This window comes from Folsomia candida, unplaced genomic scaffold (assembly GCF_002217175.1).
Source record: "Folsomia candida strain VU population unplaced genomic scaffold, ASM221717v1 Fcan01_Sc012, whole genome shotgun sequence".
Taxonomy (NCBI): Eukaryota; Metazoa; Arthropoda; class Collembola; order Entomobryomorpha; family Isotomidae; genus Folsomia; species Folsomia candida.
The window spans coordinates 2092807-2120740 of record NW_019091204.1 but is presented as its reverse complement, the minus strand read 5'-3'; the positions used below and the strand labels follow the sequence as shown (position 1 = coordinate 2120740).

Below are 27934 nucleotides of genomic sequence, written 5' to 3'. Positions count from 1 at the left end.
AAAATCGACAAATTTAGGTTGAATTTTATACATTAATTGAAAAATAGATCGTATGACACACAAAAAAGTAATTGGGGTGGATGCTAAATTGAAATATTTCCATTTTCCAATTATTGCATAAAATTCAGCGTAAATTTGTCTATTTTTCGCATCCGAAGGTTTATTTGCAAAGTATCGTTCACACTATAATATTAGAATATGTTAAATTAGTGATGGGCATGCCCATCCAAAAGCTGGGCATGCCCCGTTCACGCCTTGACTGACTGTCGTCTCGTCTCATTGCGAGCAAGAAAGTGGGCCAGGGTCAGCCCAAAATTCGTGGAACATCTTGACGGCGGATGTCCACAGACAAGTCGGAACTTCCGGCACGTATCCACTCTCATTTTTTCATTCATTAATTTCATTCCATAAGTAGTATTTTTGGGAAATGTGTAAGGAGACATTTTTTCAACAAGTGATAATAACCAAAAAACTCAACCGCTAAGTTTGTGATGTTGTTATTTACATAAATTGAACTTATTTATCCGTATATAATTTTTTTTCACAATATTAACCCGTTAAGGACCAAGTACACACATTTGTTAACTTTTTTGCTTTCCGTTAAGGACCAACTACACACATTTGTGTAGTTTTGAATTTTTCGATGACAACCAGAAACCAAGGAAAAAATGGAAAAATGGAAAAACTCTATTGCAAAAAGTGGAAAACTCGATGGCAAAAAGTGGAATTTCTGTAGACTTTTTCTGCCAAAAATTTGAACTTTTCCTATACCAACGCCATGTAAAAAAACTGGAATTTTCGAGTTTTTCTGGTTTTCACTGTCTTTTTCATATTTTTGAGATTTGACATCTGAATTAAAATGGTAGCAAACGAATTTTCCAGTCCTTTTTGTGGGAGCGAAGGGGTTAAAATTCTTAAAATGACAACATTCCCTCCGTTTGGTACACGAGCTTTCTGTTGGTGACAATTCGTCTGCTCAATTAGTACTATAAAATTTAGCCCAATCAGCTATAGTACCTCCGCAGGTTGCGATTTGTCCCCAAGTTATTTAGAGTGTAGTAATTCCTTTGGATTATTTTAATGTTGAGAGTTCCGTAAATTATTTTAAAATTTCAGCAAGCAGGAAAATCTAGGTAAAAATAGAATTTTATACTCTTAAAAGTTTAGAAAATTTATCACGACAGTATTTTTTTATCCCGTCGAAATACCTTTCAATATTTTGATTCCAATTTCTTCACAGAGTTCCTTCAGGATGAATAAAAAATTCGCGGCCGTGTCACTGCTAATTCTAGTTTTGGCGAGTGGTGTACAAAACGAGGTGCCGTACCGACGCCACTTTTTGTTGAAACACTTGTCCAGCGGGAAATGCCTGGTGGGTCATCGTGGCGACACTTTCATGGACTTTTGCGACCCTTCGGACAAGATTCAGGAGTGGATCACGCTCGGTCCCCAGTGGGGGGGAAGTATTAGGCCATTCATCACCCCGGAAATGTGTCTCGCCTCGCCCCCCGAGGGAAAAGGATTTTACACCCATTTGCAAAATTGTTCCCTACAATGTGCCTGTATAAGGTAAAAATTTTTTAAAAAAAGTAAAAATATGCAAAGGTAAAAAAGAAATCCTGTACAAAAATACAAATTTGTAAATTTTACAGAATTTACATTTGCAATTTTTTTTGTCAGGATTGCTTTTAGCGTTGCTAGATTTCTAGTCTCTTACATACTCACAAAAATTATTACATATATGTACCTCGAATATTTGTATGCAACATGAAGCATTGAAATTTTACGAATCCGGATCCTCATAAATTCCAAATTCTACGAAAAATTTGGTTCTCAATCAAGAAAAGATTAATACACACCATCCCAATTTTCATCGATTAAATTCGCCATTATTCGAGAGATGAACACATTTTTGTATTTTGTTTGATTTGCAACGTTTCAAAGTTGGCGTAATATTCAAATCCATGCTTCCCATATTTATTAAATTTCATTAAAAATTATCAGCGTCAATTTAATTATCACATTTACATACAAATATTTAACATGAATGTAAAAAATAAGTACATATATTTCAAATTGAATACTAAATACTAAAAATAAATACTAAAAATACAATAAAATAAATCCTAAAAACACTAAAAATAAATACTAAAAATAAATAAATACTAAAAATATTTAACATGAATGTAAAAAATAAGTACATATATTTCAAATTTAATACAGATTAGGTACGAGAATTTCCCCGATTCAAATAAGTATCTCAGGTTCATACATAGTCCAGACCCACAGATTTTAAAAACTTGTAATTTTACTTATATCAGAGCGAACTTTTTTCTAATTTGGGTTAAATATTGATGCAGATGGACCATCACGCTTGACCCTCGACCCACCCCGGCCCCTAGTTTGGGCAAGGTCATGGTTTGGAACAACGACGTGGAGCGGTGCCTCCAACCCAGCGGGGTAAAGGTCAAGACGGGTCCCTGTCCCAAGCACGACGGCTGGATTAAGATCGAACGAGCCATGAGTGACAGTTTCTTCTGGGAAATGGCTCTCATTAAAGCAACACATTAATTTTAAAGGTCAGATTATCTATAATTTCGGGTGGAACAGAATCTCAATAAATTTTGAAAATTCACACCAGTTTTACATTTAAATAAAATTGTCCATGGATTCACGCGTTTTTAATAAAAATATTCGTCATTCTGATTTCCTGATCAAGGTTTTCTGTCAAGCTCAATCATTTCATTTCCTTGTCTTTCATTAATATGAACCAAAATTTCACATCCTGCCATAAAATTCATACGATATGAGTTTTATTAATATTTCAAAAGCTTTTCTTCCAATTTCTGGTTGTTAAGGAACTCACTAACAATGGAGGTCTCCCAACGTATGCTCGCCGATTTGGACGAAACTAGCGTCAATCGATCACAAATTTAATTAGTATGAAATTTGCAAATCCAACTATCTGCCCATGCGCAGGTTTAGCGGAGATATTTGCATCCAAAGTGGCGTAAACGCTCAAATTTGTAATGCACAACTCGAAAAGGGAAAAAATGGTTGCATTTGTGGCCCGTTTTCGACTCTTGGGATGCAAAAATCTCCGCCAGACATGCGCAATGGCAGATAGTTGCATTTGCAAATTTCATACTAATTAAATTTGTGATCGATTGACGCTAGTTTCGTCCAAATCTGTGAGCATACATACGTTGGGAGACCTCCATCGCAAGTTGATTTTATGTAAACTTTTTTTCAATTATTTGGCGACTCAGATATTCTCGTGATCCCTTTAAAATTTTGCCAATCCTTATTTACGCAACTCATCAAAAACCATATACCTGTCAAAGGTCATACGTTTCCCTGTATGTTTTACTTGTTTTCACCAACAATTTCATAACTCACAAAGTATTCATGACCTACATTTTTAGCACGTTTGTTTGGCACCGAAAACATACATACAACTGGCAGGCACGACGGGTACATCAATTTTGTATGATCAATCAGGAAATAATTCAGAATGTCGAGAGACGACATGCCTGAAAAATTAAATATATTACGGTAGCAGAATTTGCGTCACAAATCTTCAATTGATAGCACAACTGTCCAGACATTTACTGTTCCGACATGGTAATAAATTCTTTAGGGGATGTACATACATAAATCACGTGATCGATTTTTACCCCTCTCACCCTGGTGATCTAAATGCCCCATGTTTTAATTAACATGGGAAGGATAGGATGGTTTGACCCCCCTCCCCCCAAATCGATCACATGCTTTCTGGACAGTCTCTTGCCGAGTTTTGGGAATTTGGGGTCAACCTAGTCATATTTTTTTACTTACAACGGGTGAGCCAGGATTTTTCAAAATTTTTATGAAGCACATTCAACAAATTGACATTAAATTCCGTCAAGTAAATTTTATGATAGTTTAAAACTCGGGTCACTACGCAAAAATCAATCGTTTTTTTAACTTGAAAAAATTAGGCCGATTGGTTGGAATCATTCCGTCCCGGGTCAGTCAAACGTCAGTCCCAGCTTGCCGTCTGGTAACACCTTTTTACCGAATCATATAGATTTGTGTAAATAGGCATGCAAGTACGATACTAGAATTTTACCAACAAATTTGACATTTCTGCATTATTTAGAGTTTAAACGGTGTATGAAATGCACTCTGAATAATTTGGAAGCATGTGTCCCGCCAAACATTAAATATGTAACAAACCCTGCAAATTCAAGTATTCATAGCTTATTCAATCACCTTGCGGATGTCTACCTAAATACGTAATAAAATTGCCCATCGATCGACTTTGCCCATCGACTGGGGTATCTCCGTCTAAGGATATAATATATTCATTGTTTTCTTTCAGTTGACATTTCAGCAACTAATTCCTCCCAAGCCGCATCGAATGCCAAGTCTCTCCTTAATTTCACCCCTGGCCTTAATATAGTATCCTTAATATAGAAAATATAGTGTCAAACCCAGAATTGAGTTGAGATAGTCCACAAAAATTTCCAGAAACTCGATCCAGTTTTGGATTTAGCTGATCAACAAAATCCATGGCTTGCATTGAAAAAATATCCGGCCAAAATCCAAGGATAACAGGTCTCATATAATACAATATTTATTAGAATGAAAACTCTAGTTTACGTAGTCAAGAAAATATCGATTTATTGAAACTAAACTTGCTTTCGCAAAATATTACAATTTCCTTTCGAGATCATCAAAACCGATTTGCAGCAATATACGAACATATTAGGATTGAATCTTATTTTGCGTCAATCGTCTCGAGATCAGGGGGTTAGTCCAATAATATTTTGGGGAACGGCTTGTTTCGCCCTGCTACCAAAGCCGTTACATTTGTAAGAGCTTATTGAATAACAAAAACTCTAACCGGCCTCATAATTTGGTTCGCGAGGCAATGCATAAGGCAATGATTTGAAATCCACCGAACCCCAAAGTGTCGCCCCTACTATATTTACAAGAAGCAGTGATCCTACCAGTATGGAAATGCTTTCCAGTCCGGCTTCCCTATTTTTGGAAATTGCAGCCCAATTCAAAAATCTCAAGGTTTCCATTAAGCAATATCTGTTGTCCTACAATGGAACAGTATCTTCCTACACCTCGATCAGCCAGGTTATTGTCAAAAGCATCCTTTGGAGCCACGCATTTCCTTTCATTTTAGATGATAAAAAATATCTCCGCCATAACAAAGAAAAATGGGCCCCTCTTCAAATCTCCTCTGCCATTGGATCTCTCTTGCTTCAATTGTTGCTAATATTGAAATGGTTTCAAATTCAAAGTTCGAGTGCAGGTGTTATCTCTAAAAACTGGAAACAAATCCTTATGACGGTCTTTCTAGTCCTAGTTGCAGCTACTTGCTTCGGCCTACTGCACCTTCTCCGTGTCCCGACGGAAACCTTATGTGTTTTTAATTCTTCGATTATTTCGGAAGGGAAACATCGGCAGAAAGGTTGGTCAAAATTTTGAATTCGCGTCTCCATATACAGTATGTAACGAAATTAATCATAGCGTGCGCATGAGTCGCACTGCGTTAAAATTTAATTTTTTGAAATTCAATTTTTCCTGTACTACTTAAAATTAGTCCAATTTGTCTGAAATTTGGCAGATTTGCGGACAGATACATGATGCATACATGGTAAAAAAATAATGTTGAAATTTGAAAGGGAGCATGAATCATTAATTTCGTTACATACTGTGGTTTACAGCTCCAAATTTGATTACTTGTTTTGCAAAACAACTTGATGTCATACGATTCAAGTAAAATTTTTCATGATTTTGTTTTCATTGGAAAAAAATGATGACATGTAAAAGGGGAATCCTAGTTTTAAGTAGTTAAGTTATTTTATACTTAAAAACGGGTTTCCGTGGGTACGTTGAGTATTATTTTATTGGCATTACGCTCCTCACCATCTCAACGTTAACAACCACGCCGATCACATTTGCTATCACTACTTTCGTTAAACCTTGCATGCCACCTGCGTTCCTCACCATGGCAACGTTTCCATGCAAGGATTGGAACGACACGTCCGGACCTTTCTTAGAAAGAATTATACAAGCCTTCGTCGCCGCCTATACAGGTCGTCTTGTCCCCAGCACACCAGTATTTGGCTTAATTGCCCTTCTGCTTGCAGTTGAAGTACAACTTCTGCTCTTAAATGGATTAAAAAGGTACGCTCCTGTATATAGTCGCATAGCTCGACGGATACCATATGCATATCGAAGCTGACATCTAGCCCCCAATGTCCAGAAACATTCAAAAGTCTATCCGTCAAATCTTCAAGTATCCAATATTCATGCTATCAGCCGAACTATGCATATGCATATTCCTGTTGTTTCAAACCTTTCTATATTTCTCATTTTACCCAAGATTCTATAATTTCGGGAAACAGTGCTACCCTGCTAAATATATTAAGATTCGATAAATCGTTTCATCTTAATCAGTAAAATATGTACTTTACGCCGGCTTTTACGTCTTGCTTTAGGCCCGACATGACTGGTTTTCATCAAGTAACAAGAAAAATAAGAGATAACTGTATGCATTTCTGGTTCACTTTATGGTTCACTTTTTAAAAGAAGAAACTAATTCTTGACAACTGGTCAACCAACGTCCATCCTCAGTCACCACGTTCGGGTTCAGGCGACCGTAAAATTAACATAAATTTCTCACCTTAAACGACAGATTCAACTAATCGTGCGTTTTGGGTCATAACATTGCCCACCGAGGTACACTGAACCCGAGTGAGGTCACTGAGGAGGGGTAATGCCTGACAAGTATTAAAATATTAGTTTCTTCTTTTAAAAATTCAGCCATAAATAATCGTTTTCCAGGGATCTGGGTTCTGAAGAATACTTCCGCAGGATGTCACTTCTTCAATATAGAGAACTCCAATTGTTATCTCGCTTACTAAAAAATTTCTGCATAGACCCAATGATGCAGGCCATTATTGGTGGCACAATCCTGCTGACTAGTGCATCCCTATATATCATCCTGACGTCCACTGACCAGATCCCGTTGCCTGTTTTGATACTATTTTATTTCATGGCCTTCGATTGTTTCGTATTGATTCTATTTCTCTTCAAACGTTGGTCCTTCCCGTATACAAGATCTGAAGAATTTATCAAGACAGCAAGGCAAGGATTAAAGAAGATGTCGAGATGGGAAGAGAAATATATTGCGTCATGCTCGCCTTTAAAAGTTGAATCTGGGAATGACACATTTGTAGATAGATCAACGTCACTCCTAATATCAAGGATTGTTTTGGATCAGCTAGTCACATTTTTGTTGCTTTAAGCTACATTCTTCAACGCATACATGTCAAAAGAATAATGTTTCAGTAGAAATTAATTCACAATAGGATGACGATATAAATTCGCTGATTAAAAACCATATACCTGTCAAAGGTCATACTTTTCCCTGTATGTTTTACTTGTTTTCACCAACAATTTCATAACTCACAAAGTATTCATGACCTACATTTTTAGCACGTTTGTTTGGCACCGAAAACATACATACAACTGGCAGGCACGACGGGTACATCAATTTTGTAAACTGTTTGTATGATCAATCAGGATATAATTCAGAATGTCGAGAGACGACATGCCTGAAAAATTAAATATATTACGGTAGCAGAATTTGCGTCACAAATCTTCAATTGATAGCACAACTGTCCAGTCATTTACAGTTCCGACATGGTAATAAATTCTTTAGGGGCTGTACATACATAAATCACGTGATCGATTTTTACCCCTCTCACCCTGGTGATCTAAATGCCCCATGTCATAATTAACATGGGAAGGATGGGATGGTTTGACCCCCCTCCCCCCAAATCGATCACATGCTTTCTGGACAGTCCCTTGCCGAGATTTGGGAATTTTGGGTCAACCTAGTTATATTTTTTTTACTTACAACGGGTGAGCCAGGATTTTTCAAAATTCTTATGAAGCACATTTAACGCATAACGTTAATTTGTTAACGAAATTAACTATTACCCAGTCAACAATGTTAACTTGGATCTGCTCTGTTCCAAATCTGTCGGTTTGATCTGTAGGAAAGCACGATTTGTCCACCATTTCTGGATGGCAGCAAACTTGTGATCTTGATTTGGAACAAATCTGTCCACAAGTCAAATTATGGTTTGAATTTAGTTTGAATTACGTTTGTTTCATGATTGGATTAAAGACGCTTCGAAGCCAAATTCAACTTTGATTCTAATGCTGATTTAGTGCAGAATCAAATCAAATATACATACTTCGTACTCATTTATTTATTATTTATTTTTATTTCAACATAAAACATAAAATTTACATAAATAATCAACTACAGTAACGGTACCGCTACAAATTTACAACCTTTATATGGTACTAAATAAACTTTCGTCATTAACATAGAGATGTCCCCTACTTTCTCATCATCTGTCAAATTGTCTACAAGAAAAATTGACAAAATCGAACTTTGAATTGGTTCAATGTAAAAATTTTTAATATTATGAAACGTTCTATATCTAAATGTTCCTTGTTCTAACGGTTCAGTTATAATTACAATTGCACCATTTTTAGCTAAACAACAATTTTCACCTTTTTTCGGACGGATGGAGAAACTCGCTTCACCAATAATCTTAAATCTTTTTGTTCGTGATGTGGTTTCTGATCTTGTAACAATTGATAGTTCGGATATCCTATTTACAGTTTGCTCAAGGGGGTCAGCTCTTAGCTCGTAACATTTTTTTAATCGTCTGCAGGTAATTTTCGAACGGAAATGCACTATAATTATCTAATTTGCCACAATTTTTAACGTCATCTGGTAGATGTAAAAGACTATGCATATTATATACAAGAAAATCCCCTCCAGACAACAAATTTGTATCTGTGACAAACTTTCGGAGTAATTCTTGACCCTTTCCTAAACAACTTAATTCATTTGCTCTTTTGCTACAAAAAATATAAAGAGCGCAGTGCAAAAGTAGGAAGTGGTTGTATTTCTCAACAGAAAGTAAACCTCTTTGGCAAACTGGACGTGGCACAAGAATTTTATACACACCCTCATCCACACCTGAGGACTATTGCCCGGCTAATGAGTTGGTAAGCTCATCATTTATGTAATATTGCACCAATTTTTTTAGACGACGACCTGAGATCAGCATGTGTACTTTTTATTTATTTATGTTTTATATAATGATGATTTGAACTGATATTTTTTCCTCTGTGAATGTATTTCTTGACTAGAATGAATAAAAAATACAAGTTTTATTGGTCATGTTACAGCACTTACTGTGCAGTAAGAGGAGAAGTTGCCCGGATACCCCAGGAAACGTCCACTTGTTCATCCCAATATGGGCGACAATAGTCGCACCGCCAATCACTCTTGGGTCCTTTATTCTTTTGCTCCTCAGAAATGACATACTTAATTCCTGTTTCGCGAACCTTAACATCACCATTGTGGTTGGCAAAATAATTCTTCTTATTTCATTATAATCAAAAATTGGTTCAATGGAATACAAAATTATAATCAATATTCACGTATAGAAATCAATACCACATGTCCCATGAAAAATGTATTATCGATCCTGCCTCCCTCATTGTAATTTAAAATAACTGGAATAATTGAACATAGTCCCATTTTAATTAATAATTAAAAATCAGCATAAAAATTAGTTTAATTTGGAAAATGTGCTACTTATACATGTATGTATTTGGTGGGGTGATGATCCTGTGTGTAGATGATCCTAGTATGTATATTACACAGTACTATACATAAGTCCATGACTTTATTTCAAAGATTTTAAAGCATAACATATAGTTTCACACACTAAAATAATCCCAGACGCAAGCCAGAGAACACCGCAAAGTTTAAAAACTTGCCCGGTTCCCTTTAGCGTCACAAACTCAGACTTCTCGTTAAGATTTTCCGTCTCATCGTTATCCGCTGACGGCTCGAATTCCGTATTTGCTAGCTTCAGTCGATAGTTAAGAAATTCCCGATAAAATTTCCCAATTCCAGCCGAGGCAAATCCTTCCAGAATGGCACGAATCCTTCGGGCCCCTTTGTACTTTCCCTCCCATCTGAACCCAACATTCGGCATGGGACCGTTCCCACCCAATTTATCCATGTGTTCCCCACTTACATCAAAACAGGATAAATTGGGAAATTTCCTCGCCATGTATTTGATGTAAGTTTGCGCCATTTCGCCTTCTACTAAAACCGCTCCGGTCCGAGACATCCTAACCGAATGTTCCGACGTTCGAACAATATTGGCAATCTGATCCACGCTATTTTTAAAGAAGTAAAGTTTGAAGCATGTCCCACTTTCTGTTGTGTAGTTCGACTCCATCGTCGCAGTCTTTTGAAACTTTTTCTCTACATTGTCCATTTCACCAGAAATTCCGGTGTATAGGCTTCTGTATCCCGCCTTGTGAAGTAGAGCTAAAGAGTGGAATACAATGGGTTTGTCAGGCGCCACGAGTCCACTGGTTATCCCACCTTCAAAAAAGGCGCTCATGCTCATACAACAGAGACAGACAAGAAGTGCAACCCTGGCTCTAGTGCCAGAGTTGGGTTTATTGCAGTGAACTTGATGTAGGACGAAGCGACTCAGATGAAAGATGGCGAGCCATTTCTTTTGAACTGCCGCATAACAGAAGGATGCCAAGACAAAGAGTAGAATGCTGTAGATGTCAATTGACAGCATTGGTACTAAAAAGTTCGAGGACGTTACCAGTTCAACGGCGTCGACAGGCATGCAGTAAATGGGCAGAACTGTGTCGGTGTACTCCAGCAGGTAGAAGGAAGGGGGTTCTTCCTCGGATATAGTGGTGGCGGGTTCACCTTGGGTTGAAACTCGGCGAAGGTATAATTCTGGAAAGTGGAAGTCCAGCTGTTTGTCGGCCTTGGTGAGGATGGAACGTAGAGTTAGGGTCGCATTTAGCGAGGTTGTTAAGGCAAAGACTAAGGGGAAGATTGGGATACATTCCAACCTTGACGTGAATTTTAGGTATGTGTCGCAAAGGTGACCAAAGTTAAGGAACTTGACTCCATGCACTGCCCGCCAAAGGAGCTTTTGTCCATGAAAATTCTGCTGTTGTTGAACTGAAGTGGTGATAAGCTCGTCGGTTGTGATATTTTTTGTACGCAGGGTTAATTGAGATAAATGCGATTCAGGCCTCCAGAAACCATTAGTGTGGAAAATGTTTGAGGCTAACAATAATCCTAGTGAAGAGGATTGCTCGTCAGGTCCTGAAAAATAAATGTTCATATTGTTATTATTCTTTGTTATGTATGAGGTTTTTTATAAATCTGAAGTTGAGGGATTGAGAAAATACTTTCTCACAAAATTTGGTTTTAAGAATATTGAAAGAACTTAGATTAGAACTAAATTTTTCGAACCCAATATATCGACCAAAAAATATGTTGGGGTGTCAATTTCCAGGAGTAAATTAAAAGAAGGTATCCATGACTCGATAGTTTTCCCTTGTAGGTAAATGAGATTTATTTGCGGCGTTGGCGGGAGGAACGCCGACATGTCAAAATTCTTAACCTCGACAAACAGCCTTAAATTATTTTCAGGATTAAGATAACGCAGGCCATGAAGTGACTTGTAAAATGAAGATGGTAGTTCCACTTGGTAAGAGTTGTTGTTTGTAGGGTGGAAACAATGTTGGAAATAGAGGAATGTTTCGTAATCTTGATTTTTTGAAGCCGACAAGCCAGAGTGTAGGATTCTTATCTGGTGCATACTTGGCGCCCCTCGAATACAAAAATTGGAGATTACAGTGATCAACACTTCTGATGGCAGTTTGAGCTTGTATTGTGATTCTGTAAAATTGGATGCTACTGAAAATATGAAAAGACTAATTGGGAAATTAGTAGTTTTCATTTTTTTAAACACAATTCTGAGTAAGTATACAATGTGAACCAAAGGAAATACTGATTTCACAATTTCAAAAAATCAGTATTACACAAGAAAGTATGTTGAGCGTAAACATACAATTAAATTCCTACATGCATATGGACATAAGTAAGTATGTGGATTACGTTCATCTGCTTATTGTGCAACGTTGATTTCATGCCCCTTATAGGGGGTGTTAAATTGGCATTTCGATTACATAGTTGTACAAATATTGATTTTCAACCCAATTTGGTCGCTATTATTGGGACGCTTCAATTTGTGTAGATTAGATCTTTTGTGCCCCAATAGTCACATAATTTAATTGGATATTTACCAAAGGTTCTTGGTTTAATTCACTAATTTCATGATAAATGGAGGAACACGATATTGCAAGGCGTAACTTAGTTAAATTCGCAGATGGACGGGGCTACAAAAATTTGAAGCCCCGTCCATTCGATCAGTTTTTGCAGATAATTGACCACTTAGCATTTGCAAACGTATTGGCATACTACATGTTTACACGTGAGTTGTCCAACATGAAATGCCATGTTACATATGCATAATGTTTAAACTTCCCAGGTAAAATATTCACAATGCTCGCGTTATGGGAAACACTTTAATATTAGTTTCCGTTAACCATCCTTGCAAATTTTTATATCCTTATGCACGTGTATGTAAATGTAGGGTATAACATATTTCTATTGGTATTTATGCACATATGCGATACAAGCTCCTCCGGAAGAGAAGCCCATGCTACTGCTGCCCGATATTGAACAGATTTGTTACCAATATTATTATTATAATGAATATTAGGTACAATATGTGACGTATATCGGGTTTCTCTGCATACAATCTTATCCACTGCAATATATTTTTAAAACTATCTTGTACATGTTGCATAAGATTAAGATCAAGTTAATATGATCAAGTAAACTCCATCAAATGGTACATAAAATCAAGTGGTACTGATCAGCAAATATTTTTAATCGTGCACTTGCGCATTTTTTATATTATCTCATGTTAAATAATTGTGAATTTAATAAATCCAGAATTAATGGTTTTTATTTGGTATAACTTTTGTGTTTGAGAAGATAAAGATCAAGATCAAGATAAAAGATCGCCGAGCAGCAGATCAAGATCAAGATCAGGATCAATCGATTTGGTTCAAGATAGAAGATGAGATATTATCTTGATCTTTTATCTTGATCTTGTATCGGAGATAATTATCTTGCCCATGTCTGTACACGAGGAAGCACATGGAACAAAGTCCATAGCAACATAACTATTTCAATATAGACAGGCACACGTGTTTTTTCACATAACCAATTAAATAATGGAGTAAACTCCACTCTCTGAACATTCATTGAACCCTGCTTGACAGATGTTATCTATACACACATATTTCATAGATGTGTATATATATAAGTAGGAGAAGATGAGCACTTGATTCGAATCTAGAGTGCAGTGAGAAGAAGTGAGATGTGGAAATGCATGGCTCAGGTAGGAATTTTCGTAGTGGAGAGAATTCGAATAAAGGATATTTATCATCAAGGGCCCATATTTGTAAGACGGATGAGGAACTGGAAGTCGACGGACTGATGAAATTGAATGGGCACAAAGCTGTGGACGTATGTATGACAGCATCATCTTGAAATTCTGACCAGCAGAAAAAACTATTCGCGTTCGTTGTAGCATCACAGCGGCAGAGTTCAATACTAATTTTATGTATGCACATACACTATAACCAATTATTCCGAGCCCGATTTTTTTCGCCGCACCAATAATGGAAAATCTTCAAATGAGGTCGAGATTTCAAATTGATTTTTTTACAATTTATCTATCATGTATTTGTCATCTTGCATACAAATTTTCAGAACAATTGGATTAATATAACTTGCTTAAAAAAATCACATCCATCAGAAAATGCAAATCAAGCGCAAAATAATTGTGAGCCCTCACATTAATTTAAAATTAATATCTGGTATGGCCCCCCTTTGCTGCGATAACTGCAGAAATTCTTCTTGGCATAGACTCCACTAATGGTCTGGTCACCTTTTCATCGATTTTCCACCACTCATCTGAGATGACTTCCTTTAATGATGCCAAATTGGTAGGGCGTTGCTCAGCTACTCGTCTTTTCAAAATTGACCACAAATGCTCGATTGGATTTAAGTCAGGTGACTGTGCAACCCAATCCAAAATATTAATTTTGTTATCCTTTAGCCATTTGGGAATGATTTTGCCAGTGTGCTTTGGGTCACCGTCTTGTTGGAACGTGAATCGTCGACCCATTATTAACTTGGTTGCCGATTGCTTAAGGTTTCTCTTCAACAAGTCGAGATATACATCTTTTGTCATAATGCCTTCGATGAATTCCAACGTCCCGACTCCTCCCCACGACATACTGCCCTACACCATCAGCCTGCCTGCGGAAAAAATAAAAATTTAGGCCAAGTCCCTAAAATTCATGGCGTGATAATTATGTTACCTCCACCGTGCTTCACAGTTGGCCTGAGATTTTCTTTTTTCAAGCCTTCCTTTGGCTTCCTCCACACTCGAGTGATGCCATCTGATCCAAAGAGTAGTATTTTGGTCTCATCAGAAAAAAGGACCTTCTTCCAATCATCAATTGACCAAGTTGCCTTCTCCCGTGCCCATGCCAAACGTTTCCTCTGGTTTTTTGATGAAATCCATGGCTTCTTTTTTGCAACCTTCCCCTTTAATCCAGCTGAATTTAATCTGTTTCGAATAGTTTGAGGTGTAACTGAAATACCAAACTCTTGTTTCACTTCAGCAACGATTTTTGGAGCCGACAGGCGAGGGTTTACTTGGACCTTCCGCAAAATTGCTGAGTCTTGCCGAACTGTTGTCTTGCGTTTTGCTCCACGTCCACTCCGATTCGCCACGGTTCCAGTATTTTTCCACTTGCTGATAATACCTCCAACCCCAGTTTTCGAAATTTTCACTTTATCACTGATTTTCCCAAAACTGAGACCGTTTTCGCGATAAGCAACAATTTTATTCCTGACCTCCATGCTCACTTCCTTCTTATGAGACATTTTATCTCTTCTTCTTATCAAAACTAATTTTAATTTATATTAGAAGAAGGTACTAGTAATAATTTATAAAACAATTAGATGTTGACGAGCGGATTCGGTTTTTTTAAGTTATTTGTTTTCAGAAAACATGTGAGGGCTCACAATTATTTGGCGCTTTATTTGCATTTTCTGATGGATGAGATTTTTTTAAGCAAGTTATATTAATCCAATTGTTCTGCAAATTTGTATGCAAGATGACAAATACATGATAGATAAATTGTAAAAAAATCAATTTGAAATCTCGACCTCATTTTAAGATTTTCCATTATTGGTGCGGCGAAAAAAATCGGGCTCAGAATAATTGGGTGTAGTGTATGTATTCGAAGAGAGGGGTTTTTTTAGGTTACCCGTAACTTTATTATAACACTATCTGTATTTAATTTATTTCGTGTACATCGCGGCGGTGGTATTCTTTATTTTACTTATGTATCACTTGGTTAACTATAACCAGAATACGCACGCTTCAGGATTTATGAGCTAGGCGGCTCCGATTTATTGATATTTCGACCAATACTGTGGTTAAAGTTATTACTTATTCAAGTACTATCCATTAATAGTAAATTAAGAATTCAAGGAAATGGATTAAATTTCAACTTGTGTGTGCAAATTAAGCTTGAGATAAAATTTTGTCATTGATGAAAATTTGGGTACTCAATTTTAATATAGTTCTTATCTGCCAAATCACAAGATGAGAAAATGTATAAAGGAATGCTTTAGTTTCGCTGACATAATTTCGAAGTGAAAATTATCTGATACATGTAAAAGAAACGGAAAATTTTATTTAAAAAATGGAAAGTTACAAAGACCAAGGTCACCCTCTATGTACTTACAATGCGATGGTGTGAAGTGCAACTCTCCGATTTGGCTGAAATCTTGGAATTATGCAGTCCAAGTCAATACCACTAACGTTTCTTGAGGCAGTTTGTGCGATGGTTGGGATTTCTCAAAATAATTGAGGTCATAGTTGAAAAACTGGCGATTTTTCCTATTGAGACACATGGACGTGGAGTTTTCTTCCTCCGCTTGGTAAAAATCACCTGTTTTTCAACTATGACCTCAAATATTTCGACAAATCCCAACCATCCCACAAACTGCCTCAAGAAACGTTAGTGGTATTGACGGGGACTGCACAATTCCAAAATTTCAGCCAAATCGGAGAGTTGCACTTCACACCATCGCATTGTTACAGGAAAAATATAGGCGTATTTATTTTTCTGATATTGAATATGAATTCATTTTTATGTCAGAAAATTTATATATTCGAGGAAGCATTCGCGAAATTAATGATAATTCGTGCCAAGAAGGTAGTATTCATTGGAAAATAAAATAATTCTATTTCAAATTTACGAAGCTAAAAGTGCTGATAAAATTACATATCCAGTTAAAACCAGCAAGTTGAGACCGATCTGCGAGGACAGTTTCCAATTTACAGGCCAGATTTGTCATTTTAAAAAATCTATGTCAAGTCGGAAGTGACTGAAGTTAAATAATGAATATCTTAGCATTACACAATCATTACATAAGTACATACTATTTGGCACTTGACACTACGAATTTAAATTATATTCTACAAAATTTGATGTCTGTAATATGAAGTCTAATAGTTAACTAATCCTCTAGTAATTTTTAAACAATTAATTTTGCATTGTAATGATATTTTATTTTATAAAATAAATTTAATTTTCCGAAAAGTGTCCACACTAACCCGCCTTGAAGCTATGTATGACTATCATATTAAGCATTTCCTCAAAATTTCAAATGTCAAATTCACCTTGTGGTATTTCAAAAAGTTCAAAAAATTTTTCCTTAATTTTTACCATATATTTCAACACTGGTTGCACATTGGATACACAATATACAAGAAAGAAAGATGCAAACGCAGCAGTAGCAACTGTAGCATGGCTAAAAAGAACACGGAAATCCATGATATTATTTTCCAGACAGGATTACGACTTCCTTTCATACAACATCCTAATCCGAATGACGCAATTAATTCACAAAATGGTGAGTTAACCAGCAGTAACAGAGCGCAAAATCGAATTACAGCAGGAAATTTTGAAGCCAAACACGCCACAATTATAGGTGATAGCAGTTTCCCGATTGCAATCCAAATCCAAGGACAACCGAGATGATTTAGTAGAATAAAAATACCCATGGTTAGCATTGGAATTCTTTTAGCATTCGTAGTTCTGGATTCTATCCATTCAACCCAATGATCTCTATCTTCCTCACTAAACCTCAATTCCCAGAAATTGTCAGGTGTCGATTCTGCCTCTATGTCCTCGTCAGAAAGTAGTTTGAGAAAAGCTATTCCGACCTTGATACCCATTTCCCCCTAATAAATATCAATATTTTTAATTTACACACTTAAAATAAAGTGGTCAGAATCCTCACCGTGTGAACTCACTATATAGTGATGCTCTACCAGGCTTGGCAATAATTTATCGACAAATTGTGACAATATTTTGCGCTACACTCAAATTTGTTACGCTATGGTATCAATTTTCCCACCGGGGATTAACAAATTTATAATTTGCGCAAAAATTAGCCAAAAATTGTAGATAAATAGTTACCAATGCTGGTAGAGCATTATTGTAGTGCGTTCACGCACGGTGAGAATTCTTACAACTTTATTTTGAGTGTAATATTTCTTAGGATAAATTAATTCTCAAAAAATTCTCATCCCCCCAATTTACCTGTACCGTAAATCTTTTCCCATATCTCCATACCTTCACATAATATTCGCAATTTTTTTCCAACAATGAATACGGGACATCAACTTTAGACCCGGAAAACAGTTCAGGTTCGTTAAAATTTTCAAATATCTTCAAATCTTCTTGTTTCCTTAACCCAGTGTTCCCGGCAATTTTATCCAAATTATTAATTCTGCACTCGCAATCTCCAACAACGTCGGATAACATTTCGAAACCCTTTTTGCCAAATGTTTCCACACTTTCGTTGCCGGACTCTCCTTGGACGACATGTACAACAACTCCCTTCCCGATGTACATTGCCTAATGGCAGAACATATTTCTACTAATTTCGATTAAATCGTAGGGTTTCACCTCCTCCAACAGATTTTTATAATTCGTCCAATTATTTCCGACTGGCATTTCGGATCAAAAATAAATTTCACTCAATCTACGCAGTGTAAAAGCTGACGTGGCAAATATCTTTATTGAATTTATTTGTTAAAATGGATCGTTTAATGCTATCTATTTTTCAATGGAATCCAGTTTATCAGTTTAATTACACCAGAAATGATAAGTTCCACCCAGATCAAGCCATACTGTTTTGTCAATCAGAGTGATGCACCGTACGGCAGCGAACAGTCACACAATTTAGGGATATACTAGACAACATCCCATGCAATTTGCTTGGTATGTTTCCAAATTATTTATAAATAAGGTTGACACACTACAGTTCCTGCGATTTTAATAGTTCAGATTCCTCATTGGTCTTGCTTAGAGGCTAAATACTGCCCAGGTAACTATGTATTCCATATATCCGCAACTTAGTCCCACGTGAAGCATTTGATCGGTTAATAAAACTAAGACTGTACAATATGCAGTAGTGAAAAATGTTTCCCATTTCGGAATTTGAAATTAATTTTCAGAAGACAACAACTTGGCACAACCGTCTGTGGTGAGACATCGTATAAAACATGGGGAGCGGTAGCTCGTCTGATATGGGGAGTGGTTCATCGACTGCTCCCAGTACGGCCAGTGCAGCCAGTACATCTTCAATCTGCACTTGCAGTAAGGCGGTCTGTGACGCATCTGTAGCTTCTTGTACAGGAGTGGGCAGAGTGGTGGAGTGCAGTATTAAGGCCGTGCGAGATGACTACTATCGGAGAAAGGAGCAGCAGTTACATCTTGAGAGAAAGGAAAATATCATCTTGGCCTTTGTCACGCTTATGCTGTTCCTAATTGGATATCTTTTGGGAAGAGATCCTGCAATTAAATTGCTCAATTAAGGACACAATGTTCCCAAAGTCTTAAAATATTACGCAATAAAATTATACCCTGACTCACAATATTGTATTATATTTGTTTTGACTCATATTCTTATTGTATTTCTATCAGGATTATTTTATTATTTTAATTTCCTAGTCTGTGATTACATATACATCTGCAGTGCTTGATATCTAGCAAAATTAAATTGTACGGTTTTACCTCTATCAATCAATGTACCGGAATTTGGACAATTAATTCGGACTGCCATTTTGGATCAAAAATAAATTTGACATGATCACTCACAATGCGAAGCCGTGAAGTGTTACCCTCAGATTTAGATGGGACTAATTTTATTTTGTTCTTACCCCAAAATGAATTGAAACGGGTTTTTGCGTTTTCGAGAATGCGGCTGCTTTGGTGTTTTACGGGAATTTAATAAAAAAAATATCAGCCAAAATCTCGGATTTTCAAATTTCTCTAACTTTTTGAATTTTGGCGCGAATTGAAAAAACTCAAGACATGTAGGCTTAGAATTACTTCCTCTACAATATCTAAATTCAATTTCAAAATTTTTTGAAAATTTAAATTTTTAACCAGTTTTTGAATCTTATAATTTGCAAAATGCCAGCAAAATTTAAATTTTCAAAATTTTTTGAAATTGAATTTATATATCGTAGAGGAAGTAATTCTAAGCCTACATGTCTTGAGTTTTTCCAATTCTCGCCAAAATTCAAAAAGTTAGAGAAATTTGAAAATCCGAGATTTTGGCTGGAATTTTTTTTCGAAATTCCCGCAAAGTGCCAAAACGGCCGTATTCTCGAAAACGCAAAAACCCGTTTCTATTCATTTTGGGGCAAGAACAAAATAAAATTAGTCCCATCTAAATCTGAGGGTAACACTTCATGGCTTCGCATTGTCAGTCTGAATCCTGACGTGGCAAATATTTGTTGAGTTTATCTACTAAAATAGATTAATGTTGTCTATTTTCCAATGGAATCCAGCTTATCGGTTTAACTACGTTGTAGGCAGGTGTAGTTAAACAGACAATGATAAGCTCACCCATTACAAATTATATTGTCTCGTAAATCAGAGTGATTCACCTTAGGGAACGTTCATAAAGTACGTAACGCAAGAGGGGGGATAGGGAACGGTCTGAGGTCGTATATCCCTCCCATGTTAAAATTCCTATCTCGCAACATATGTATTTGTATGAGGGGGAGGGAGGGGTAAAAAACGAGAATGATTGATGATCTCCAGCTGTCAATTTGATTAATACATATGTATCAAATCCATTGATGTGCTTGGACAATGGCAAAATTCCTACGCATGTATGATCGCTTCCTGTAACTGTAAGTGTATTGCTTACTCGTATATCTGTAAATATCGCTTAATTCTACGTATTTACAACTTAGCAAAATTATTTGATTATCCAGTCGACAGAAAGAACACCGACATTTTAATTGATGATGGATTTCATAAAATTATAAGTTCTACCAGTATGCACACTATTAGTTTTGTGTTGAAAAACTATTAATGCATAAAAACGGTAGAATTACAAAGAAGATGATGAGCATTTTGAAATCAAAATGATTTTGAATATGTGTAATACAAGGATGCAGGATCAAAATTACCAAAATCTTGTCAGTATTATTAAGTAGCGCAAGCTACTTTATGCGATCGGTTAGTTAGTCTGTCTGTCCGTCTGTCTGTCAACACTATAACTCAAGAACGCATCAAGATAATCGAAATCGGTTTGCGGCATCATACATATGACCCCAGGGGGAGGATCCCACAAACTCTTGGACCACACCTCCTCGGCGCCAGGGGGTGCGGTCGCGGTGTGATCTGGGCAAAATGAGATTTATAGCGCAAATTAATCTATGGATGAAATCCAGTTAAATTAAATTGTTTTGGCTTAATTTCGGCATTTTTTCGGCGATATGCATGAAATTTTGGCAAACATGTTTTTCGGTGTTGTCGACATGTCGCAATATGGCCATTATGGTCAATTAGAGATAATTATTTGATCATTAATTGATTGACTTTTGGGCATTATTAAAATATGACTCGGAGAATTATTCGTTTTATTTTGTGATGCATTCTCAGCATTATTGCGCTACTTGTGTATCGTGCATTTATTATTTTTTAAGATGTTTTAATGCGGAAATTCTAATTGTTGAAAATTCATTGAGAGGGCTTTGCCTGTGCCAATGGGGCCATAACATCTATTTAGCTTTCCTTAAAATTCATAAAACGAATCATTACCAAATTTATTACCGAGAAATCATTAGCTGCGCTTTGACTCTACCTGATTTTTAAGAGTGTAGTACAACATCATTTTGAAAGGGAGACAAAATCTGGGCTAGGCATACTTTCTTCCTGAGGCACAACTTAAACATTTGGAATATTTTACCCACTCGCCCTTCTCTTTTTCTCAGAACAATATTTTCATACTGTTAATCACAAAGGGTTGGAGTTTATTTTTGCTTTCGGAGACAGAATGCATTCCATCCATTTACAATACTCCGGCTCATTCTTTCTTATAGAGTAAGACCGGTAGGAGAGTTCTTGGTGATGGTGTTTAAATTGCAGGCACGAGCTGAAGGAATAATTATTATTTAATTTATAAGGTAATGATTATAACAAATTTCAATACAATAAAAATTTATAAAAGTTGACACACTTTATAATACAAATTTAACGTATGGACAGGCATGTGTACATAAGTCGAGAGTAAGTTTATTTAAGTTTTCCTCTAAATTTTGTCCTCCAATTAAACTAATAAATACTTATTACAAATTTTATAAATTGAGCGACTAAAGATAATCTTCGCCTCATACAAAAAAAAATTCGCTCAGTCGGCAGCAATGGACCCACAGCAACTTATTGAAATATCCATTATTAATGCTTTTTCAAAAATAGTGACTTCAGACTTATGCATGTATGCGACTACGACTACTTTATATGCACGTTCAATGCATAAATTGTCTGACTTTTAGGGGAAAATCTTCAAGGATTTGTTCAAGTAGCATCCCAAATTTCCAAGGGTCCCCACCTCCTACACATCTGGTAGAACATTTGCCAAATCATAAAGGTATATATCGTCGCTGTTCGTGCCAAAGTTGTCGGATCAAAAACCAGTTGGAAACATAAGTTGTCGGATGAAAATGCGGGAAAAGTGTGATACCATGTTATACTTATGAAGTCTCACTTCTCCCAAAAATTCATCCGACAACTTATGTTTCCAACTGGTTTTTGATCCGACAACTTTTACACGAACAGCGCCGATATGCATGTATGTATATATTCAATACGAGTTCGAATAGGCAGCAAGAAAATAGAATACAAGTTCGTAAACAATTTTTGGCTTGAAAACTGATTTACGAACATGCCCATCTCAAAGTGAAGTGTTTAGTTGTGAATACAATTTTTAACAATTTCACTCCTATGCATACGAACTCATAATAAATAAATGCATTATCCTAAATTAAGTCATGGTCTGTGTAAATATTTAAAAAATTTGACGCTCGCCATAAGAAATATAATACAAAATTTTCCATCTTTTTAAGGCACAATCCGTAAAACTATATTTTATAATTGTTACCCCAACAGAAATTACAACATAATGAATGATTCCCCCGCCCAGCGCAAGGACGAAGGCGGTAATAAAAGGAAATTCCGATGCGAGTATCCCTCCTGTGGGAAACTATTTAAGAGGAAGAATCACCTTCAAGTGCACTCAATGACACACTCCTCCCTCCGACCCTGCCCTTGCCCCATATGTCCGAAAAAATTCAAATACAAAACCGCTCTACAAACCCACATCAAAACCCACAACGAGGAACGACCCCATATCTGTGGGTTCCCCAATTGTGGAAAATCCTTCCGAGAATTGGGTGGACTTCGCCGGCACGAAAAACATCACGGGGACTCCGACGCCCGTAAAGTATTTCAGTGCCCCTCCTGTCCGAAACGGTTTGGAAGGAGGGATCACCTCAAAACTCATGAGGAAGCGGTTCACCTCCAACTCAAGCCGTTTCCATGCCCCTTGTGTTCCAAGAGTTTCGCAACTCGCGTCGCCGTGAGGAGCCATGTGAAGCATTTCCACCTGAAGGAGAAACCTCTTAAATGCGAGGAGTGTGGCAAGGAGCATGGAACCATGGCAGCCCTCAACACCCACCGCGAAACCCATAAAAATCTGAGTGAGAGGAAATTCTATTCTTGTAAAATCCCCGGGTGTGAGAAAGTATTTAAGCACGAGGGAACATTAAAGGTTCACAGTAAATTGCACCATGAGGGTATCGGCTTTCCCTGTACGATATGTGGGAAAAAGTTTGCTAAAAGGTCTGCCCTTCCACGTCATGAGGCTACTCATGTCCGAAGGAAAGAATTGATTTGTACAAAATGCGGGAAAAAGTTGTCCACCGAGAAAATATTGGAAAAACATGAGAGAATTGTGCATGGGGCGCGTTACAGGTGTGACGTTGGGAAATGTGGGGAAACTTTTTATGCCCTGAGCGGCCTGCGCAGACACGTGGTGAACCACGTGGCTCGATTGAAATGCTACTTTTGTCCCAAACTCTTCAGATGGAATATGGAATGGGAGACCCATCTCCGAGTTCACACGTTGGAGCGCCCGTACTCTTGCCTATTTCCAAAATGTGGGTTTGCCAGTGGTCAAAAGAGTAACTTAAGGACTCATGAGAGCAGGCATGCCACTGGCCCGGGAAGTTATGGGTGTCCCTCTTGCCCAAAGAAATTCATGACGAGGGACTCCTTGGCGAAGCATGAGAAGCGGGTGCATCTAAAATTGAGACCGTTTGCTTGCAATCTATGTGGAAAACGGTGCGGTGATCTGGCTAGTTTGAAAATCCATATTTCTGGTTTTCATTTACAAGAAAAACCCTACAAATGTGGGGATTGTGAGGCCGGATTTACGGTAAAGTGCAGCTTGGAGAAACACTTGGAATCACGGCATGCCATCCATCGTAGAGTGTTTGTTTGTAGGGAGGCCTCCTGTGGGAAGACGTACTTGACCGTGGCCTCACTAAGGGAGCACATGGAGGGGGAACACGGTGGGGGGGAGGGCTTCCCTTGTGGGTTTGATGGGTGTGATAAGGTGGCTAAGACTCTGGCGGCGTTCAAAAGACACAAGGTTACACATTTGCGGAGGGAAGTTACTTGTTCCGAGTGTGGGAAATTATACGCGTCGAAAGATTCTTTGAGCCAGCATGTTAAAAGAGTGCATATGTGAGTGACTAGGTGTAACATTGACCCGTGTCGAATAGATCAGCTTGTGTAGAGATATTGTAGAAATTATTTAGGCTCGCACCCCAAATAACTGGAGTTATTTTAACTAATGCAAAAATTCCCAGTAAACATAATATGTTAACGATTACTTAGAGATAAATAAATGAGGACTGGTACATACATACGTCGTAGTACGCATTGTTTCATGCCCAAAATCAAATTTGAATAGTAGGCTCTCAACATATTGTAGTGATGGAAAGAAATTATGTGAGGTGATGCATGGTCGTGACAAATTGGTTAAAAAATATTATATTTCAGAGTTTGTGAATAGTTTGGATTTTTTATGGCTGTCACGCGTTTCTAAATAAGTAGTTGGGGGGAGATGTTGTTGTGGATAATTATGTAGATATGTATTTTGGGTGAAAACATTAATAATTTCTTAGTATGAATATGTTATCCCGGAGGTCTTTCTGTAACCCGGCAGGTAATATAAAATAATTCGAAAACTGTTTCAGCGCAAAACCTTGCATCGCAAATTTTCAACTTACTGTAACATGTGTACCTTGAGTTTCATTTTATATTTATTAGGATATTTAGGATATTAGGATATATATATACCATCGAAAGGTGTTTTTTTGGCCTCCAATTATTTTGATGAATTGTGGCTCAAAATTTGTGGATTTTTTTGTAGATAAAAAATTTGTAATAAAATAGGGGTGGCCCCCCAATGGTTTTCGAGATATAAGCACAAATGGGGAATTTTGGGTTAATTTAGAAATATTTAATTTCTCACTTATGCTCGTCAGAATTTGGCTAAATATTAGTGGAAATAATTCCAAGAATTATTTTAAATTAATAACTTCCAACTCTGTCCAATTTTGACATAAGTTCGGCAAATTGGCCAATTTAGAAAAATAATTTGGATTTCCCCCATTACTTATCCACGATCGACATCTTGAACATAGGTATCCAAATAATTCTGTCGAATAAAAGTATTTTCATTGTAGTTCTAGTGAAAAATATTTTTTGACAACAATTTGATCTTCGGATTACTTTTAATTGCGATATTTAAGTATTCCAAATTGTAATTTGAAATGCTAGGGCTAATCGAATTCATATTTGTATGAAAGTTTGCTAGCTATACAAAAATTTGTTAATGCTGCGTATACTTGTTAAAACATTAACTATTTAATTTTTACAAACTGATATGGAAAAAATGGCAAAAATGATGTTTATTTTGACTCAAGGCCGATTTGTGGCCCGAGCCATTACATTTTCACAAGAAAAACACATTTTCATCACCTACAAACTATTGGTCAAAATGAATTTGTATCGACTTAAAATTTAGTATACATTTAGTATAGAAAATTACGAGTTAAATTCGATGAGCAAAATCGGTCCTGTGATTTACTGATGGAGGGTCAAATAGGTCGGGCAAAGGGGTAGAATATTCAGATTGATTGTAGGAAACAAAGTTTTGAGAGATTACCATATTTTTACACTCTGCATGTCACATAAGACACGGTTAGATCTACAATAATTTTTATTTGTAAGTGACCCAGCCGACTGATCCATACTAACAATGCGATGGTGTGAAGTGCAACTCTCCGATTTGGGTGAAATTTTAAAATTGAGTGGTCCAAGTCAATACAACCAACGTTTCTTGAGGCAGTTTGTGCGATGGTTGGACTTTGTCGAAATATTTGAAGTCAAATTTGAAAAACTGGCGATTTTTACCAAGCGCAGGAGACAAACTGCACTTCCATTCTTTTCAAAGGTAAAAATCGCCCGTTTTTCAACTTTGACCTCAAATATTTTGACAAATCCCAACCATCGCACAAACTGCCTCAAGAAACGTTGGTTGTATTGACTTGTACCACTCAATTTTAAAATTTCACCCAAATCGGAGAGTTGCACGTCACACCATCGCATTGTAAGATAAGAATTTGACTGAAAAAAATATGAAATTTGGTATGAATGTTTGAGATCTCCTCAGATTTGCAATGGTGGTGAAAATATCTTGAAATTTCATACCAATACACCCAACACGGTAGACGTAACCCAAATTGGATTTTGAAATTGGTGGAAAGTACTGGACATTTTGCATGCCAGGTGACGATTACCAATTTTAGACAAAATATAGCGCCCTTGTAAGTAGGACAAGGATTAATATAACTCACTTTGTAAAGTTGTTATCGGAGTGGTGCCCTGTGCTGTAGTCCATTCTTGTTTTTGAAAATGATTGAAATGAGGTGAAATTTGGTATCGAGGTTCAAAATCGCAAACCAAAGAGTAATATATAAGTCAAATCTAGGAAAAATATTCCAACCCTGACTGAGGCTAGCGAATCCTGTTTTTTTTGCACTGAAACAAAAGTTTCAGTGCAAAACGTTACATTGCAAATTTTTAACTTCTGTCTACGCTTCAACATTTGTAATTAGTTTGAGTTGCATTTTATAAGGAAGCCTTCTTAATGTGTTGTACGTAACATTTAATAACATGTCATAACGCGGGAGATTTATTTGTTTTATTTAGTAATTATATTTATTATGAACTATCATTTATTGTATAATGCCTACAATAATTAATAATTGTAACAATAATAATTAACAATAATTAATGTGTTGTTAGCGGCTCTCGTCATTTTGACATGTTGTTCAGATCACAAATTCTTACCGGTAAAACACGCATATCTGCACTTCTTTTACTAGACTGTTACACCAAAAATAATTCGGTGATCAGTGTTTCTTTTTATTAGTCTGCATTGTACATATTAATTTTGTGTGTACACAGCGCATAAAATCCTCAAAAATGCATATAAATGCACAACAAGGCAGAATCTAGGAAATCTGTCTACCACACTTAACCCAGTCTGTAGTTTCTCAACAATTTCAGCATAATGACAAAATTCTAGTAAAAATTGATAAAAACTTCAATTATTCATAATAATTGTTTTTCTAATCTTAAAAGTTACTCAAAACCCACGCTTCAAAAATGGCACGATTTTTCTGATTGATGTCAATTGATTCATAAAAGATTACGAACATGCCCCATAATTCAAGGTCCCAAAATAGGCAATATCCTATAAAAATAAAACTTATATAAATATACCATATAAAATAGGGTTGGATTTAACGCTTCACTTAATTAGCTGAAATTTGCCACTTAAGAAGATGGGACTTCCCACTGGTTGAAATTTTCACTATTTATGATTTCACAACCACTTAATTAGCTAGTGGTTGCCACTTAATTAGAAGAAGTTCAAAGACGAAGAAATGTGGTGTAAAATAAATCGAAACCTATTTCCAGTTCAGGCAGACATAAAAACTTAAGGTATAAACTCGCATTAGATCATGATTAGTCATTGACTCATCGTTGATCCTGCCATTCCGCTTTTAAATAGGTCTGCCGTGGGCAACGATTTTCGGGGAGCCTTTCCTCCTATAGATCGTCGAGCAGTTTGCTTTGTATGGAATAAAATAGGTCAATGAGAATAGAAAATAGGTTAGCATAGAAAAGTTACCTTCGTTCTGGCCATTTCCCTAGGACGGCGTAAAAATTATATAGATGATTTAGTATTTCAACACAAACGATCTACTTTCTCCAGTTGTCAACAGAATCAAAACTGGAGCTTGAATGAAAAGCAAGGGCAAAGTGAGAAAAACCAGGGTTCGCAAATTTTCTGAGTAAAATTTTTATAACATCGGGTCATTAAACTCTAAATGATCTC

At 36.6% G+C, this 27934-nt stretch overlaps 4 protein-coding genes and 1 long non-coding RNA gene across 6 annotated transcripts; 4 read left to right on the top strand and 1 right to left on the bottom strand.

Moving 5' to 3' along the window:
* The first annotated feature begins 450 nt into the window (after positions 1-450).
* LOC118437205 lies at positions 451-2670 on the top strand. Its single transcript, XM_035856083.1, has 3 exons — positions 451-1133; positions 1241-1569; positions 2361-2670. Exons 2-3 carry the CDS (start codon positions 1253-1255, stop codon positions 2569-2571), a joined length of 528 nt encoding a protein of 175 aa, XP_035711976.1. The 5' UTR covers positions 451-1133; positions 1241-1252; the 3' UTR covers positions 2572-2670.
* Positions 2671-5866: 3196 nt separating this feature from the next.
* Positions 5867-7369, top strand: LOC118437179. Its single transcript, XM_035856026.1, has 2 exons — positions 5867-6186; positions 6847-7369. Exons 1-2 carry the CDS (start codon positions 5987-5989, stop codon positions 7307-7309), a joined length of 663 nt encoding a protein of 220 aa, XP_035711919.1. The 5' UTR covers positions 5867-5986; the 3' UTR covers positions 7310-7369.
* Positions 7370-16180: 8811 nt separating this feature from the next.
* LOC110855188 lies at positions 16181-18148 on the bottom strand. The gene is made up of 2 exons (XM_035856038.1): positions 17695-18148; positions 16181-17333 (listed from the first exon to the last, which is right to left on the bottom strand). Exons 1-2 carry the CDS (start codon positions 18007-18009, stop codon positions 16824-16826), a joined length of 825 nt encoding a protein of 274 aa, XP_035711931.1. The 5' UTR covers positions 18010-18148; the 3' UTR covers positions 16181-16823.
* Positions 18149-18300: 152 nt separating this feature from the next.
* On the top strand, positions 18301-19036 carry LOC110855392. Its single transcript, XR_002548455.2, has 3 exons — positions 18301-18378; positions 18445-18484; positions 18615-19036. It is a non-coding gene; the product is annotated as an uncharacterized LOC110855392 (long non-coding RNA).
* A 2467-nt stretch (positions 19037-21503) lies between these two features.
* On the top strand, positions 21504-24386 carry LOC110855187 (zinc finger protein 62). Of its 2 annotated transcripts, XM_035855899.1 has the most exons (4): positions 21504-21584; positions 21667-21687; positions 21954-22048; positions 22567-24386. In XM_035855899.1, exon 4 carries the CDS (start codon positions 22580-22582, stop codon positions 24206-24208), a length of 1629 nt encoding a protein of 542 aa, XP_035711792.1. In that variant the 5' UTR covers positions 21504-21584; positions 21667-21687; positions 21954-22048; positions 22567-22579; the 3' UTR covers positions 24209-24386. The 2 variants fall into 2 exon arrangements, with proteins under 2 accessions (XP_035711792.1, XP_021959296.1); XM_022103604.2 differs by having other exon boundaries at positions 21514-21687.
* The last annotated feature ends 3548 nt before the right edge of the window (positions 24387-27934 follow it).

Excerpts from the sequence above, each read along its gene's own strand:
- LOC118437205 (XM_035856083.1), top strand. The coding sequence starts at position 1,253 with ATGAATAAAAAATTCGCGGCCGTGTCACTGCTAATTCTAGTTTTGGCG. Across the intron at positions 1,570-2,360 it reads CTACAATGTGCCTGTATAAG|ATGGACCATCACGCTTGACC; the intron begins GTAAAAATTTTT and ends ATATTGATGCAG.
- LOC118437179 (XM_035856026.1), top strand. The coding sequence starts at position 5,987 with ATGCCACCTGCGTTCCTCACCATGGCAACGTTTCCATGCAAGGATTGG. Across the intron at positions 6,187-6,846 it reads CTCTTAAATGGATTAAAAAG|GGATCTGGGTTCTGAAGAAT; the intron begins GTACGCTCCTGT and ends ATCGTTTTCCAG.
- LOC110855188 (XM_035856038.1), bottom strand. The coding sequence starts at position 18,009 with ATGTACATCGGGAAGGGAGTTGTTGTACATGTCGTCCAAGGAGAGTCC. Across the intron at positions 17,334-17,694 it reads GGAAAAGATTTACGGTACAG|GGGGAAATGGGTATCAAGGT; the intron begins GTAAATTGGGGG and ends GATATTTATTAG.
- LOC110855187 (XM_035855899.1), top strand. The coding sequence starts at position 22,580 with ATGAATGATTCCCCCGCCCAGCGCAAGGACGAAGGCGGTAATAAAAGG.